The sequence below is a fragment of the Podarcis liolepis genome (genome assembly GCF_965112155.1).
Source record: "Podarcis liolepis genome assembly, chromosome: 16".
Lineage (NCBI taxonomy): Eukaryota > Metazoa > Chordata > Lepidosauria > Squamata > Lacertidae > Podarcis > Podarcis liolepis.
This window is the reverse complement of record NC_139567.1, coordinates 20635585-20651918: the sequence shown is the minus strand read 5'-3', so window position 1 is coordinate 20651918 and position 16334 is coordinate 20635585. Positions and strand designations below refer to the sequence as shown.

General features: G+C 41.2%; 1 protein-coding gene across 1 annotated transcript in view; it reads right to left on the bottom strand.

Moving 5' to 3' along the window:
- CBL (Cbl proto-oncogene) overlaps positions 1 to 16199 on the bottom strand; it is a 46929-nt gene extending 30730 nt beyond the window's left edge. The window contains exons 1-2 of the mRNA XM_083480958.1: positions 15818 to 16199; positions 5174 to 5421 (exon numbers count right to left, since the gene is read on the bottom strand). Of these exons, the coding sequence (XP_083337084.1) occupies positions 5174 to 5421; positions 15818 to 15964 (395 nt within the window). The 5' untranslated portion in view covers positions 15965 to 16199. The remainder of the gene's footprint in view (positions 1 to 5173; positions 5422 to 15817) is intronic.
- Between the last annotated feature and the right edge of the window lie 135 nt (positions 16200 to 16334).

Here is a 16334-nt window from a genome sequence, read left to right as displayed (position 1 = left end):
GCTGGCACTAGAAAAAACATAGAAAGGTACTAGGTAAGCCTCTTTGGAGCAGCTATTCCAAAGCTAAGATCCCACTACCAAAAACTATCCCTAGTAGACATTCACTTCATTTCCCTGGGTGGGGCACCAGGAGCAGGTCCTCCAAATGGGACCTTAAAGTTCAGTTAGAAAGGAAAGAGAGTATCTTTTTTATGTAACCTGGTCTCAAGCCATTAAGACAGAGGTAGGGAACCATTAACCCTCCTGATGTTGCTTGACTCCAACTCCCACAAGTTCCATGGCCAGGGATGATGGGAGTTGTAGTCCAACAACACCTGGAGGGTCAAAGTTTCCTCACCTGTGTGCTAAGCACTTGAAAGATTAAGACTAGGGTTTTAAAACTAAGTGCCAGAATGGGAGCCAGCACAGAAGACAAAGCACTTGCATAATTTGGTTGAAACACCCAGCCCAATTATTAATCTTGTGGCCCTGTTTTGGATCTACTGTAGTTTCCAGACCGTTTTTAAAGTCAGGCCCACACACAACGTATTGCAGTAATCGAGTCCTTACAACAACTTAGTAAAGTTAGTCAATATTATTATCCCCTACGTTACAAGTGGCGAGGAGCAAGGCTGAGAGAGAGTGGCATGCCCTAAGGCCATCACATCAGTTCATGGCAGAAACTACATTCAAACCAGGACCTTTCCTGATCTATCGCTCAGTTTCCTGGTCACTAATGCCAATTAATGATTAATCATCATAATCATATTAGTTGTATAACTGATTATGAGTTCTGTAACTGGATGACAGCTGCAGCTATTTAACACACAAAGCATGCTGGAATTTGCCTAGTTACATTTGGATCCTGTTTCAAGTTCACTGGTCTGACATAAAGCAATTGTGCAATCTTTCAACGCCACATCTCCTTAGTGCCTTTCTATCAGACACCAAGATTTAATACAAAAGGCTACAATCTATATTAAATTATAGTTCCAGCAAAGGAAAACAAGATTATGGGTTTTCTAATCATTTGAAACTGTTTGGAAATGCATGAAGCATTAAGTGCTAAAATGAGATTTCTGAGGAGACTATGCTAATGAGGAAACAGCAAAATAAACAGCACTACAAAACCTGAAATTGTTAATTCATGGAGATGAGGTTCTGATAACAGATGCAAACTAGAATTTGAGACTCTCTTATTCAAATTCTCCAAACCTAGTTATGCAGGGAAAAGCACCTTCTGGATTGGGATCAGTATATTCACACTTGTTATATCAACATTAGAATTACCTTGATATACGATTCCTATGGGGAAAAATGGAAAGGGGAAAGTGGCTTCCACCATTAGCACTAATGTAGATGAAGGTAGACATGTTCAGCACCAAGGACTGTACCATGGACTAGAAGTTGTTACCCTCAGAAATGCATACTTTGAGTAATCCCTTTAATGGCTATTGGAAATTGTGGTAAGCTGAATTTGAGATCCTTTTTACTTGCATGCATTGCTATTTTACCACATTTTCAAACTTTCCATGAAACCATTAGAACTCAGAAGTTTAGAAATGAAAGCTTGGGGTCCCAGGATTTGTTACAGGAACCTGGGTGAGTTTGCCCATCCCAGTGGACCTAATTAAAGATCAACATCTAAGCACATTTTCTTCATGGCAATGGGGTCTCTTTAGGCAGCAAGCAGTTCACGTTCCTATGTAGCAACCTGGCAGTCGACTCTTTTTTTTTTTATAGGCAGCTTTTGAATTTTCTCTAAGATACTCTAATTGAAATGCAGAAGTAGGCTTCACAAGTTTTCCACATTCTGAAGTGCAAGTTTCATTCGAAGGAAGTGACAGGGGACTCTTTCACAACAGGCTTTGATAGGCTGCCTCAACAATGCGTTCTAGTGTTTTCCTAACACAGCTTCTCACTTTAAGAGACAAAATTATCAGTACAGAATTTGTTTTAGTACTTTGGGGGCTTTAGTGCTTTATAAGCAGTTTATAACTATCGCCAGTTTGATTTCAAAATCAACATTTCAAAAAACAAACCTCTTAGTAGTATCAGTTTCCTTCCTGGGTAAGGCTGCGCACAATTTATACACAGAAGAGATATTAAGTATCTGCAGCTTTTTCCTGTATGGATTTGTTCCTCTATGCCCTAGAGCTGATGACGAACACAAAATCTTGCTGAGACAGCAACCCCACAAGTCTGGCTGCAAGGAGAGACAACAAATGTTCCAAGCTCAACACCTTGGCTGCCATTAGAATTTTACTGCAACCTCTCTATATAGGACAGGACATACAATTCCCATACAGGGGGAAGGGTTGATTTAAGAATTTAGGGATATTATAACATGCTACAGAACTTAAACCACATATGTCGTCCTTGACTTAATCTTTGTCAGTCATTCAGATAATTATATATGAATTTTTGTACCTCAATTCCTCTGGAGCTGACGGTGGACTAAAATGTACAGCACATCTTTTGAGGCAAGCAGTACTCAAATATGACTGCTTCCATGAAAGGTAACAAATCCAAATGTATTCCAGAAGATAATCTGTGGCTGAAACTGGCAGCTCTATACACACCCATGTCAATCTTGGGCTACTGATATCCCCCCCACACTAGATGCTCCCCTCCATTCACTTCTCAGTTTCTGGCTTAGTAAGGAAGTGGGAGCTTTGAGGTTGCAGGATACCACTTAAGAATGCAGACATGGTGAATGTCGCACAGTATTAATTTGATCACACACACAAATACAGCAACAACAAAGGATTCTTCCCACTGTATCTGCTCAGTGCTGTTCAAGGTGGTAAAAAAACTCAATGAAACCAAGACCACAGCACCTAGCTCAGTGTGACATGCCTACATAATAGATAAAAGCCATGGCTCTTAATGATGTGAACTTTAAATAGATGTGTAAATTGGAGTTGTTTTGTATGACATCTCTAAAGGCCTCTAAGCAACACACTGTTGCACGTGCATAAGATATCAAATTTCAGCACAAGTCAACTGCCATTACCACTGAATGTTATCACAGAAAGTTAACAGAAAGAGCTACAAGTCTAGAAAAACACACATGATTAACTTGCATGCATAGGAGCATGCAGAGCACCCAAGTCTGTTTTCCGTTTTAACCACAGTAGCGGATGCTTTTTGAACAGTGAATTCTGGGGCAGTAGACAAATGAGAAGTGTAACTTTCACCGTGGCAATAGTTAAGTGCTGACTTTGCTGTCTAGAATCCAGAGTTTAACCTATCATCTCTCCCTCCCTCTCACACACAAAACTTCAATAGAGATCTTAAAAATAATTCACAAAGTTTTGACACACTGTTATCCACTAGAAAATTACCAGCTTTCTCTTTGGAACTGGAAGGTGTTTTTAATGATGCACTAGTGTCAGGAGGTAATTTTTAGAACACAGCTTGGCCTACCAAATTGCTTTGTACATATACAGACTCTCCTCCTCCCACACACTTTCTAGCCACAATCTGCCTCGACAGGCAGCTCTTATACCTCAAACTCCTCTTCTCCTTTTGAAGCTTGCACCTCCCATAACTCTTAAAGACAGATCTAAGACTGCCCTTCTTCCTCAAAAGGGGAGGAGAGGGAATGCTTTTTACTTATGTCATGGGGAACTTGCCCTGAAAGGCAGCATATAAATACGGGGGGGGGGGGAGAATAAAATGAAAGCTTCCAATTATGACACACAAGACACATACACCCTCCCTGAGACACCTACATTAGATGATGGGTCTCATAGGCACAGAGCTGAAGTGCATATTTTCTGCATTTTACCTTTGCTATGCAAACTTGCTTTACTATGGTTTGCTCTCGTTTGCCAATAATAGTTTTTGAACAGAATCAGGTTTACGTTGTACAGTAAATGCTCACACCACCCACACCAACACTCCCCCAGCCTCCTGAAGTCAGTGTTCATTACACAACCCGTAACATGCAAAACTACTCAGCAAATACACAAGGGGAAATGCAACCCTATCAGTTTGACAAACAAAACAAAATGCTGACCTGAACAGAACCACACATAATTCCAGATGCTCCTATAGTTTTGACACTGCTTATGTCTTTCAGAGATTGGTAAAGGAGCATGATTTGTCCTGGCCTTGATGCAAATGTTAAAGCTAAAACCATAAAGTAAGCATAAAGTAAGGGACAATCCCCTCCCTGCTTCTTTAGCTACATGATTGGAGCTGGGGGATTAACAGATTTCAAGCAATGTGGAAACAAGCCCTTGCTCCACGCCTGCAACTTGGAGCACTCGGTGCCCAAAACAAAGCCCAGGGTTTCTCCACGCCATGAAGATTGTCTCCTCCTGCTGCTGCAATGTCAAGGTTGGGAAGCAGCTTAGGGTTGGTCACACATGCTAGAGATAGTTTGCCACCATGTCACTCAGACCAGAGCACTCATCCACCATGTTGAACAAGTTGTAATAGACCCTTATTTCAAACCGCAAAGCTAAATACTTCTCTTTTCTCCCCCATCCCCCTTTTCCCCAGCTTGTTAAAATTAGCAGTGAAATATCACTGAGGAATCTGTTGGGATAGCTAAGCTTAGCAATACAATTCTTATTGTGGTTTGGGACCTGGCTATTTGAAGGATCATCTACACCCATACAAATCTGCCCTGGTCTTAACATCTGCCTGAGTCCCTCCTTGCAGGCTCATCATCAGGATCCATTGACTAATGGGCAACAGCAGCCCTGTATCTTTGGAGTATGTATAATTGTTTTTTCACTCAATATTATCTGTATGATACCACCAACAAACTTTACTTGGTTATTACAAAACCTGCTGATATTATGTGTAAAATACTATGAATGCTAAAGCAAAACATTAACCATGTACTGTATATAACATAAATTCTCCAGCGTGTTAACAGGCTTGTAAGCTACATGCATCTGTCATGAATATTAACTGCATCTCCAGACCTTCTCTACTTCCACCTCCAGTTCTTAATAATTATTTGAAATTATACCATCGATTTCACCAACAAGACATCACACAAAATAGCAAGCCCAACTTACAGTCAAGAACTTCCAGAGAAACATTAGGTTCTGAAAGAAACCATAAGAGTTCATAAGAACCCAAGAACCACTGAAATAAGAAGAGTTTCAAGAGTGCTCTCCAACGACCCACTTGGATTTTAATACTACAAGCGATTAAGAACACAAAACATTACCTAGGTTGGGAATTCTCCTCATACATTCTCTCTTTTCCTTCTTTAAAGAGGCTGATGGTCTGTTTTGTCTTTTTCATCAGGTTTTCCATGAACACCCTGAAGTATTCATTCTCTCCTAGAGTATCCATCTTCCCCTCATAGCGTGACAGGATGGTTCGCAGATGCTGATAAGTGTCAGGAAGCAGGTCTAGAATGTAGGGTGGACTGTTTTTTAGTGCCAACTTGGGATTCTGACACAAACGCACAACCTAGAAATAAAGAATGAACAAGGATAATGAAATGTAAGATTCTAGCTTAACTAGTGCCACCATGTTTGCAAATGCAAGAAATGGATTTACAACCAAGATGTCAACATGCTTAACTGAATTCCCAGAAACTCAATATTCATTATGAAAGCCGCAACCTACAATGTGATTCATTTTTATTTGCAAGTTGCAACACTACAGGAGGTTATATTCAAACCATGCAAAATACTGAGCCTGAAACATGAGACAAGAAGTAGGTTTAAGAGGTCTAGCTTTAATGTTATTTTCTGCTAATCTAAAAAGATTGTTTAAGCTACAATCAAAACAATATTGCTGAAATTCAGTGTGAATAAAAGTGGGTGTTGTTAACTTAAAATATCAGATTTCTTTTTCATTGGAAATACTAATTTTATCTTTAAGATCAGCTTGGTTACTATTAATCTGAATAAAAGCATGGTAACTACAGTTAATAAACTACTTCACATGAAAAACATGAGGCTGGGGTTTATGGATTTCCCCTCCACTATCATCCTCTTCCAAAGACAGGAGTTAGTTGAAAATGGAAGCAAATGACTCAGATCTCCTAGCAGCTGTGCTGGAGTGGGGAACACAGGCCAACTATGGTTCAGCAATATGTGCAACCTAGACCAATCTCTCAACTGAATCAATACCCTCTACCAGACACAGGAACTTAAGGGAGGCTTTGCTGTGTAAATGAATAATCAATCTGATCATAAACATTCTCATTCTCACCTAATAAAAATAGTTACTGAGCAAACTGAAGCAGTCTATCAGACTTTGCTTTTATCTCTCCATCATGGGCATCTCATTTTTGTTTGCTACTTAAATAGTGATGAAAGTACTACATGATACTCCTGCTCACTGCAGACTTGCTCAATCTAGTGAGAATCTAAATCAATGTATGTTGTTGTGCAAAAGGTTTGTGGCTGATATGGTACACACCCAAACTTTTATACTGATTGAGCATTTTAAAAGTGGAGAAGATCAACCATAGAGTAGCCATCTATGTCAAATTCTGCAAAGTATGTGAGATTCGCCTATAAGCACTGATGGCAATTGGCACCCAAACTATCAGAAAGGAAATGGACCTGAATATCTGATCAATTATTCATATTAAATGCAGCTCTAGAAGACTGACAAACACTATGCTGATCCACATCCCAAATGCAGTACTTTGTTGAGATACCGCAAATAGCTTTATAGTGGGTACAGTATTAAAATGAGCAACTTGCCCAGCTCCTCGAGTCTAAAGAATTTACTATATATTGGAACTACCAAACAGAAGACTTTATTTGGAAAATACCGGATCAGTAATCCAAGCAATCTGTCTGATGTCACCAACAGCAATGAATGCCCCCAAAGAGTAAATCTTTTCCTCTCTGCAGATCGTAGATATTTCACAAGAACAGCAGTTACCATTCTGGACAAGAGTTTCACCTGTTACTATGGATGGGTCCTATCCAGGCTCTAACTATGGGCTTGGCCCAATGTTGGCACACATCATCTTCTACCAATTTGTTTCACAACCAATGCATCATATCAACAACCATTCACCTTCATGAGATGTGTGTAATCCCTAGCAGTACTTTTTTCTCATTAACCATTACAACCAGGATTCAACAACTGCAAATTCTGTGCATTCACTGGAACTCTGGACTTCTTGCACAGCATTCTGCCACACACTTTGGCAAAATGGCATTCAAGTATTCTATCAACTTGTGAGCAGAGAGCAGGGCCACACCAACTAGCTCCCCGCTTGATGTTGCACACTCCAAGTGGCTCTCTGCCCAGAATTTCTGCATACAGCACAAATGTTTGCAAGGAGAGAACCTTTGAGTGTACAGCTGTGTACAAGTGATGTCCTTCATGGGGTTCATGGGATCGGCAAGCCCAAAAAAATAGGGCTTCCAGACTACAGGTAAGGCTCTACATATACAGCTGCAGGTGTGAAAGCTCAACTCTGCAGATGTTTTCAATATGTGTATGAATGTCATGGCTACACAGTGTGCAATCCTGGGGTGAGGCTACTTAGCATGGCCCCACTCCCATGCTGCTATAATTCATGAGTTGTTCTTCTGAAGGAGCTTGTGAAATCCTGAGGACTTTCCAAATCAGTTTATGGTGCAGCATGGAAGTCTGTTAGTTAAAGCGAGGAACCTTCCCCACATCCCCAAATGTTGAGTGTGGCACTTACTACAAGAACTTCATGTTGAATACCAACACCTTTTTTCTTTTTCTTTCTTTTTGTTTTAAAGCACTGCTAAAATGGAAGTGAAAACTTCCAAACTGCTCCTCATCACCATGCTGGAAGAGATAGACAAAAGCAAAGGGGAGCCCAAAGTTCCCTGCAGCTTGTTCAATCAATCAATCAATCAATCCTAAGCTAAGCCTCAGCATTATGTCTGAACCAGACCAGAATGTATGACTTGATCCCCCCTTGAACAAAACAAAACCTGTCTTCAACTTAGCTCCCTTCGTGTGCCCTTGCAGAACACAACTACTGCCAGATGCAATGTTCACAGCTCTGGGAAATCAGCAGCGTACCAGCAAATTAGCACACACTGCATCCATTCTCCCTCTTTGGCTCCTTAGCTGTCTTTTGAAGCCATTTGTTCCTTGGCCATAGTCGGCTAACTCTTCACATCAAGTGTGAACATATTTAAAAGAAGCAATTATGGTGTAGGCAAGTACTTTTTGACCATTTCAAGGGGTTTTCCCATGATTATTTGTGAGAATTTATCCTACCTTCCCCCAAATGGCCAAGGCAGGCTTTTAATTGTTCAGCAGGAAGGAAAAGTAACAAATATGGCTAGTTTCCAGCTGAAAATAATAAGTTTAAAAAATTAGGCAATATCAGATTTTGAAAAACCTTTCCTAGGCTGACAACATAGCTCTTTTTGTCTGATGAACAAAGATAGAGAGAAGGAGAGAGACAAATACCCACAAGTTCTTACCCAATGGTTTAAGGAAACCAAACAAAAAAGGGGAAACAGTGAAACTAATTTTATATCTAGTGTGCAGAGCAAAAATACACAAAACGGAAAAGCATTCTGGGTTCCCCACCTCACCCCAATTTATTTTTACATGACTATAAACAACCTCAAGTTGCTAATTTAATGTTTAATAAGGCACAACAAACAGATGAATTACAAGAACTTGTTAACAAACCATAATTTAAAGTTGGGGATCTATTTTGAAAAGAATAAACCATTATATCTTATATCAGCAAATTGTAACAAAAATTTTACAGCTACTTTGTTTATCTGGAAGGAGCTTTCATAGGTTCATGCTATCAAATGCACTGGTAGAGGGACCTTCTTGTTCCTCACTTCACATACCTTTCTCACCTATGGCCTTCTTGGTCTAATCATATGCATCACATGCATCTAATGAATCAGCCTCTTTGCTATAAATGACCATGCCACATTGAACTAGTTAGTGTCTAAGGAGCAATAAAATGGACCACTTTCCCCCAAACAAAATAAAAATATTCCTTCCAGTAGCACCTTAAAGACCAACTAAGTTGGTCATACCAATAACAAACTTAGTTGGTCCCTAAGGTGCTACTGGAAGGAATATTTTTATTTTGTTTTGACTATGGCAGACCAACATGGCTACCTACCTGTAACTAGAACACTTTCTCCCAGTTATTGGCTATTATTTTTTAAAAAACACTCTCCACAGAACCAAAAACAGGCAGTTTGGGAATGTTTCCTGCTCAGGAAAAAGGCACCCGTCATTAGGTTTTATCACAATAGGCACACCACTTTGCTGCTTCCCTGTTGGTAACTATTCTTCATTGAATTCTTAGCAAATAAACTACCTGATTATGCCCCCTTCAAGGTATTTAACATGCCAATGGAAATGCTTGCTGCACACCCACGTAAGTATTCATTGTCTAAGCTCAGATCATTCTTCTGCAACAGCTTATTATGTAGTCTTTCCTCCTTTCCAGTTCAAAACCTCCCAGACTTTCTACAGGTTTTTCCCCCAAATACCAACATGTGCTACACTTCTGCTTTATTCTACTGTAATTTATGTTTCAACTCCTAATTATAAACAGCATCATTAAGTTAAAATATATCACCTGCAGCCAAAATATGGAACTATGTATTTCCTGTTCACATTTTATACTCTAAAAAATGTGCTTTAATCGCCACACATAATGCAGGCAAACTACAAGCATGATCAAGCCAAGGAAAACAGTTCCCCTGACATTATCTTAGGAAAATATATAGGATAGCTACAGGCAGAATAAAGATAATGACTTGCTTACTGTTCAGGCAGGAAAAGGTCAACAAAGCATTTAATCAAGAGGTTCAGAGTTATGACAGAATCTGCACCTCACATGGAGGCCTGACCCATGTCAGCATGACACACAGTGGAAACATCTAAAAAACCTTTCACCTCTTGTACTAGCCCCCAAACATAGTGAAAGCTTACCAACATAGAAGTATGCAGGACACATGTGCAAGGCACTATATGCACAGTGGCTGAAGTGAGGGATTAAGGAGCTTTCCCCATTAATACACATTAATATCAGTGTATCTCACACTTTACAGAGTTTCTTAAGATAGAAAAACGTCTCACTTTGCAGTCTAAAACATGTTATCGCCACCATGTGATGCACAAATACAGGTACAAATTTTGTCTGCTTCCACATGGATGTTCTAATATTTAAACTGACTACTGGCTGTAGCAAACAATTTTAGTTGATTGCGATCAGTAACTGATAGACCACATTAAAGAATAGCATGTAAAAATGACTAATACCTAAAGAAACAATGTAACTAAAGTGCACTATAAAGTATTGTCTCAATTATCAGCATAATTTGGTCAGATCTCTGATGTTATTTAAGGAATGGAACATGAATATGTTTTCATTCAAGAATGTAGAAATCCACTAGCCTATCTGCATCTACATTTTCAGAAGGTAAAAACCTGAAGTACTAGAAAGAATATCACACAATATACAATGGAGTTAAAATACTTGTACCTCATCTTAAACATATTTACAGTACTTGAAGTCCAATGGATACTTTGTCCCTAGCACATATGATTCACATTGTAGCCTCAGGATTTTTTTTAAAAGACAATTTAACAAGCTTGCCATTCCACTGAGCCTGTGAAATGGATTGTAAAATTAATTATAAAAGGGTTTGTATACAAATTACAGGCAAGAACCCACCCTCCACCAAATTAATCTCAAGCTTAACTAGGGCAAAACAGAGACTGAAAGCTCAGCTGTCACCAGCAACATCTACAGCAGGTTTGGAGGTAAGCAGATCAAAGTAAAGGACAGGAAGTAGGACTGCAACATCCTTCGAGCTAAACTTCCAATGAAAGCAATAGAGAAAAGAAAGAGAGTATAACATCAACAGTCCTCAGTACTCTAAACTCAAACAAATTGTAGGAAAGAGAAACACAAGCATACTGAAAATGACTTGAATGAGTGATGGGTTGGAAGACAAACCCACTGCTAGGAAATACAAGTAGGAAGTTCAAGCATTCTCCTAGCCTCTTGATGTTTAATATGTGGGCTGGTCAGAACCCAGCACATGTCAGGACTTCTCATAAGGAATCTTCAGAACAGATGTTATGGGAAAAGAGTAGGAACTTCTAACAGAATTATCCTTTCTGCCTTCCAGAACTACATTTCCCAAGTTTCCATGAGGAAGCCACAACAGCTGAACTGGATCAAAATCAGATTACAGCTAATTTATGGCATAAACATAGCCTTCATCTCACTGTTCCCCCTTTTGAAGTTTTCTTCCTAGGGGAATCCTAGAGTCTGCAAGCTACATTTCTCCAACGCATGTGCTTATGAGTAACATTCTGAAACATGTCAGCTCTGTGCCATGCCTAGGGTTAACCAACAATATCTCTTGGTCACCCCAGTTTGATGGAAAAACTCAACTAGCAAAAAGGGAATTGTCAATCTGCCAGTCACACTTCCCATTTTTTATTAAGCAATGCAAAGCAGCTGTGGTGACTATCACTGCGGAACAAATTCCTCTTCTTTAGTCTAGGTAAGCATTAAGATTTCCATCAGAAAACTGTATTTACTTATGCAGAGATGAATATAGCATGTATCCCTTCTCTACAACTGTAATGGGCAGCTAAAGTTATAGGCTACTACTTATATATTTTTTTCTCAACTAGATTACAGTGTTTGAGAGGAATTAATTTTAAGCATCTGTCACAAGGTGATCAGGATTCTCTATAAGCAGCTAGGTCATCATTTATTACTGTTTTGACAATCATATCAACCAAATAAATAAATAATAAATAATAATAATAATAATAATAATATACACACTAACACAGTATTGAGGAACAATGTTGACCAAAATATGTATTTACATTAATATATACCAAAATACTCCTACTAATAATATGCAATATACAAATGGTTAGAAAGGAATAAAACAATATACAGTGGCACCTTGGGTTACATACGCTTCAGGTTACAGACTCCACTAACCCAGAAATAGTACCTCGGGTTAAGAACTTTGCTTCAGGATGAGAACAGAAATCGTGCTCCGGCGGTGCAGCAGCAGCAGGAGGCCCCTTTAACTAAAGTGGTGCTTCAGGTTAAGAACGAACCTCCGGAACGTATTAAGTACTTAACCCGAAGTACCAGTTCATTTCACCTTTACCTTCATTAGAAGGCAGAATTCCTGCATCAGAGAATCATTGCTCAAAATCTGTTAGCAGTGCAGGTCAGTTAACTCCCAGATTTCAACACTTAGGCAAATCATAAGCAGCTGATAGTGTCACACATTCTGTAAAGGAAGAAATTTCCTTAAAACTCAATTGTAGACTTTGCAAATCAGTTTTCCTCTCTGCATTGGGTGCCAAGATCACTGCTTGATCTCTGGCAGGGGGACGGGGGACAGGAACTGGGGTGTGCAACTCTTCTTTTCCCATAAGCTGCTGAGTTAAATCAAGACAGTAGTTCTAGGCATGCTGAATGCAGTAGGACTGCTACTGGTACAGCAGCCATAGATTGCATCTTGAGATAAATCCTATATAACACCATAAAAATGCTTGAGTGGTTGTATTCAGATGGCTTCTGACACATGCCCATTCCTGTTTGAGAATTTTCTAGTTGTCCTCCTGAGCTCCTCCACCTCTAGAATTCTATGCACTGCCCACTTCCTTTTCTGGACCCAAAGAAAGCCATTAACAAGGCTACATATAACTGTTGTGTGGAAAAGAAGAGGTGGTACCTATATGCTTCAAAAGCAGTTATGATGGGATCTACACAGCAATGAATATCATTTTCCTGGAGGAAAGAGTAAACGACAACATATTCTGAAGTAATTTACAACAGGCTTCCAAATATATTTATTCTTAGCTCACCAATACAATGTATTGAAAAGTATCTGGTTTTCAATTCATTTATAGCTCAAATCTATATAAACTTAATATTTCCACTCATATACTCTGGCAGCAAAATAAGCCTTATTTTGCTCAGGCATATCTGTGAGACAGTACCATACTGCAAGAACATAAGAAGGGCCCTTCTAGATCAGACTAATCAAGTCTAGCATCCTATTTCCTACAGTGGCCAACCAGATGTCTTTATGATAATCAAAAGCACGTCAAAAGCTGGTGTTCAACAGCCTCTGATTCTGTTGATGGCATAAAGCCACCATGACCAGCAGCCATTGACAGTCATATCCTCCAGGAATTTGTCTATGAAAAAATACTTGCATTTGTACTTGGACCTCCCGCCATTCATCTTCACTGGATAACCCCAGGTTCTAATATTAAGAAATAGGGAGCAAACATCACTTTCTCAATGCCAGGCATAATTTTATAAATTTACATCCTCCCCAAAAGACACTAGTGGTTTCATAAAACTTGACTATTTGAGTACTCAGGACCATGCAATATGCTAACTTGTGAGCATGTCCTTTGTGTTAAAACTAATGCAACCTATTAATGCAACTTCTGTTTTATCAGCCATCTTGATCACACGAGCTGGAATATCACATCCACTTGATAAAAAGATTATTAAATATTTAACGTTATTTTTATCTGTATTTTCCATCTACCACAACTTAATGGCACACTTGTCAAACTACACCAGAATCCAGAGTCCAGCAGTAATGACTACCTGACAAATCAATAGAACACAGTCAAATGAATTGATGTATTATACTGGAAAGATCAAGAACACAGAGACTGGTCTAAATCCTACAAAAGCTGGAGCATCTCTTAAAGCTCCAGTTTCCCATAGTTTAGCACAAGTGCATGCTTCCAAAGTAGGATTATGAAGGCTTTCAAGACTGCAAAGCTTTCTTTTGTGCTACTCTACTGCTCTGAGCCATGATATCACAATAAACAACTTCCTGTCTAGCAAACGGTTTGAGCTTTGTAGCACTCTAAACATGCCTTCATGAGGGTTCAGAGCAGGCCTAGAAGCAAATGGGCAAGTCTACCCTTTCACAGCACATTGCCCAAGAACTACGCAGGAAGGTCCTGTTCCTCTGCTGCTCCCGTCCTTCACCCTTTAGGCACATTTCTCCTAAAAAAGGACACTAAGGTCAGCAAACATAGTTGCTATCCTGTGAATGTGAACTGTTATTTTGAAACCTTTAATCAGGAAGTCTGAGCAAACTTCTGTGATGGTTTCATTAAAATAGGGGAAATAACATGGAAAAAAGCTATAGAGAGCTAGAACTTGAGCTGCTTTAACAGAGCCAATCATTTTATGCTCCTAAATGATCCATCCTACCTATTCCCCATGGTCCTTCAGCCTTCCAAATCCATTTCCCAGCTCAAGCTCAGCCACTTCCTATTCCATCAATCCTTTGCCTTGAGCATCCATCTAAGCCCTCTACAGCAGGCCCTTCTTCAACTTCTTCCTCCAACTCCGCATGCAATCTCAAAACTACCCTCCAACTACTGGGGCCCTTACAACCCCTTCCACATCACATCTCCCTCTCCACAGGTCAAGCCATGCACTACCTTAGTCTACCCAGCTCCAATCCTTTTCATCAGTTAGCAGAAAACGCCTGCTCCAACTGGATTTGCCCACTTGCTTGCATTCATTCCATGTTACTTTAGCCTCTCCCTCACCCCTCTCCAATTTCTCCCCCTGCTTTACACTAAATAAAGACTCAACTCCTCAAGGGCCATGGCTTGCATCACTTTGTAATGAGCTGAAGTATGCTGATAGCAATACAGTGGTACCTCAGATTACAGACGCTTCAGGTTACAGACTCTGCTAACCCAGAAATAATACCTCGGGTTAAGAACTTTGCTTCAGGATGAGCACAGAATTTGTGCGGTGGTGGCACAGCGGCAGCCCCATTACCTAAAGTGGTACCTCAGGTTTGGAACAGTTTCAGGTTAATAAAGGACCTCCAGAACGAATTAAGTTCTTAATCCGAGGTACTACTGTACATATGCAGTAAGTATGCTGTATGTCACCTCAAACATTTTATCAAATGGCAGCTGCTAAATTTTACTTCTGATGCCAACACTAAGCACCTCTCTCCAGCCCTACCTGCCTCACTGCTCTCATTCTGGCCCATCACTTCCACTTCTGCCCCTCAGCTCCTAATTTTCCCAGGTCAGCCGGCCTGGATCTATCCAGCCTCACCCTTCTTCTCCAATGGACAGCTGCAAAATAGACTATAAAATCTCTTTGCTCTGGAGTGATTTACAATTATTGTCCCATCTCATCTATTACCTATAAAAAGCCTAATATGACTAAGTGCTGTTAAAATTTTTTTTAACAAGACAATAACTCACACCGGAAAGCAGTCCCACATTACAAATGGCCAATGAACCTCCCACAAGGCCTTGATGAGGTGAAATGGAGAGATTGAGCCTACAGGAAGGGACTTGCACTTTATTATTTTTGTATAGGGATCAGCACATATTAGGCCCTTCATAAATGACGCTGACAGTGACGCTAACCCTTTAACAGTTCCTGAACTTTGACTGAGCCATCCCAGTTTTTGCAGCTGAACTCGCATTTATTTTTTTATTATTATTATTATTATTATTATTATTATTATTATTATTATTATTATGCTAATAAAGCGGCACCCCCCCCCCAGACCGCGCTGTTAGCAATCGATTGACTGCCCTCCCAATTCCTTAGGACAGAGTGAATCAGAGTGAAGAAACACACCTACTCTTGCGTAGCACAGGATCGCGTCGCAAGAAAACCTGTAATCCAACGGTACATGGGGAAGAGGAGGAGGAGGATGGCAATGCTACCGTCGTCAGCGCCCACGACCCCTCCCCATGTCCCCGCCCTGCCCCCACGACCCCTCTCTGCCTCTGCACCCCCTTCCAGCCTCGCCCCACTTTCTGCCCCCTCCGCGGCCACGCCCCAGCCCCCCCGACCTCGCACCTTGTCCATGAGCTTCCAGCACTTCTCGACCATCTTCTTGTCCACGGTGCCGGGCTGGTGGGGGCCCAGGTGGTGGTGGTGCGGCTGGAAGGCGTCCTTCATGAGCCCGATCAGCCCGCCGGGGCCCTTCTTCAGCGGGGCCGACATGGGGGCGGCGGCGGCGGCGGAGAAGAGGGGCAACGGCGGCGGCGGAGGCTCCGGCTGAGGGAGGGACGGAGGGCGGCTAAGGCGTGTCCCTTCCGCCAGGCCGCTCCTTCCCCGGCTTGGCCACCGACTGTCGAGGCGGCGGAGGAGAAGGGGAGGCGGCTCCAGGAGCGCCGGGGACGCGCCCGACTGACGAAGAAAAAGGGAAGCGGGCGGGCAGGAAGGCAGGAGGAGGTTGCGCGCGACGGAGGGGGAGGCGCGCGCGTTAAACCCCCGCCCCACCGTGACAGGACCGCGAGCCTCCCCCGGCGGGGCGCTCTGATTGGCTGTGGCAGTGGAGAGGGTGGGAGGAAAGCCGAGAGTGTGTGTGTGG